Below are 1,973 nucleotides of genomic sequence, written 5' to 3' on the forward strand. Positions count from 1 at the left end.
CAGTCGCAGCGTAACTGTCGTGGTGTACGGAACAGCCAGCGGTCACCCATCCATGGATATGATGTCTAAGGTAGCAGCGTAGTGACCAAATCCTATGCTCATCTAAAAACAAGAACGGCCTCTTTGCCAGTGTCTTTATTGCGGGTTCAAATATAAATGTAAAGCAGGATGGCCTGAGACGCTCTCTGAGGGCAAATGTTACAGATTACAAGCATTATTTTCGCATATACAGTTACATGTACAATATTTTTTAAGAGCCGCTATCAATTTGTGTCTTCAAGTGATCCGTTTGTCTGGAAGATTTACTTGTTTTCAATCAAGTTCTTCTTTTAAATATAACAAAGCAAGTACTCAGGTAGCACGCCAGCTTATACTCAGCTTTGTCATCAAACATGAACTTAGACACATGCTACATGTCGTCGTCGTGTTACTTTGATAGCTTTCTGAAATTATTACAATTAAGGAGCTTCCAAGCACTTTATTAGATCGCAAGGTAGGCTGACGGTTTCATTACTGCTCTACAACGCAAGAGGGATAACGATAACATGCGTTCTTGTAAAAGAATGGAGAAGTGTAATCGGGTTGCAGTCTAACCAACAAAATGTGCAATTCAGTAGTGGCCTATGCGACGATATTCATGTTAATCATACGCAATGCAGGTCCCTGCGTTCCTTGCCTTTCTCACCCTTGTGAGAGCTGGAAACATCTTCGGCGGCGGCCAGCAATATGGTTTCCAAGGCGCTGGTTTTCAAGGCGGGGGTTTCGGAGGCCCACTGTACGCTGCGGCTGCAACTCCTGACGTCTCCGCTGCTGGGGCCTCCAACGTGCGTAATGTATTAGTTGTGATGCAGTAATGCTTGCATCCTATTGCATTGCCAATTGTTTTACTAACACTATAAACGTTGACGTACTGTTATACAACTACGGCTTTAGCTGCATATATTTCGTTTAGGAAGGTGCAGAACATTTTGCAGTGCAGACTGAATAATATGTTAATTGCAATAAGAACCGAGCAGAATTTATGCTACAGACAGTAATGCTGATATTTTATTCCTCAAAACGATGGTAACAACACTGCTGTGCGTTGTAGCAAGCTCGAAATGCGTTACTTCTGTGGCACATTGACAACGCCTTATTATACAGTTAGCACTTCTGTAAGGACGTAACAATTTTTTTGCCATAGTTTTATCAAGTTGACACAATGCGGTTGTTTTGGTTTTCTTGATTATATAATGAAATCTCAAGGACCTTCAGGCGTTATAAAACACGTGGTAATATTATTGGGCACTAACTGGTACCATGAACACTCTCATAGGCCGGTAATATAAACACAAAAGTGCTTTCGTTTTTCCGAAGTTTGGGCTAATCAGCCTCGACAAAGCATATCGCTTGGTGGCCTGTTTTTATATTATCACTTGCTTCTTTTCAATCCATCAGACTGCCCAACCATACAGCTTTGGCTATGACACTACGGATGAATTTGGCACCCAACTCTTCCACAAGGAGCAAGGCGACGCCAGCAGCGCAAAGACTGGTTCCTACGGTTACCGCGACGCAAACGGCCTCTTCCGCACAGTGAAGTACGTGGCCGATGCCAACGGATTCCGTGCAACTGTGGACACCAATGAGCCCGGCACCGCTCCCGGTGCCAGCGCAGATGCCGTGTTCAACGCTAATCCTGTGGCGGCACCTGCCGGAGCGGGTAGTGGCAATGCTGGAGCGGGTGGTCCCTGGGCTGGGTAGTCTGTGGTGTTTAGGGGCATGCCTAATAATTGAAAATGTTGTTTGTAGCCAAAAGTCTTCAAAAGATGCTTTCTGGAATAAATGAGCTAACCATCAACACTGTTGCATATAAATATGATCGTGGGCATATTATTTTACGCCCACCTGCTACGCCAAACTTCTTGCGGTTATACATTGCAGGAGTTGCACGCTGCGACCACAAAAGGTCGTAAATCCTGTAATGGTGGCAT

General features: G+C 44.7%; 1 protein-coding gene across 1 annotated transcript; it reads left to right on the top strand.

The window, feature by feature from the left end:
• Positions 1-653: 653 nt before the first annotated feature.
• On the top strand, positions 654-1,743 carry LOC119440119 (cuticle protein 10.9). Its single transcript, XM_037705058.1, has 2 exons — positions 654-824; positions 1,438-1,743. Exons 1-2 carry the CDS (start codon positions 654-656, stop codon positions 1,741-1,743), a joined length of 477 nt encoding a protein of 158 aa, XP_037560986.1.
• Positions 1,744-1,973: the final 230 nt, after the last annotated feature.

This window comes from Dermacentor silvarum, chromosome 2 (genome assembly GCF_013339745.2).
Source record: "Dermacentor silvarum isolate Dsil-2018 chromosome 2, BIME_Dsil_1.4, whole genome shotgun sequence".
Lineage (NCBI taxonomy): Eukaryota > Metazoa > Arthropoda > Arachnida > Ixodida > Ixodidae > Dermacentor > Dermacentor silvarum.

Coding starts and splice junctions, on each gene's coding strand:
- LOC119440119 (XM_037705058.1), top strand. CDS start 654: ATGCAGGTCCCTGCGTTCCTTGCCTTTCTCACCCTTGTGAGAGCTGGA. Junction 825..1,437: donor CCGCTGCTGGGGCCTCCAAC/GTGCGTAATGTA, acceptor TCAATCCATCAG/ACTGCCCAACCATACAGCTT.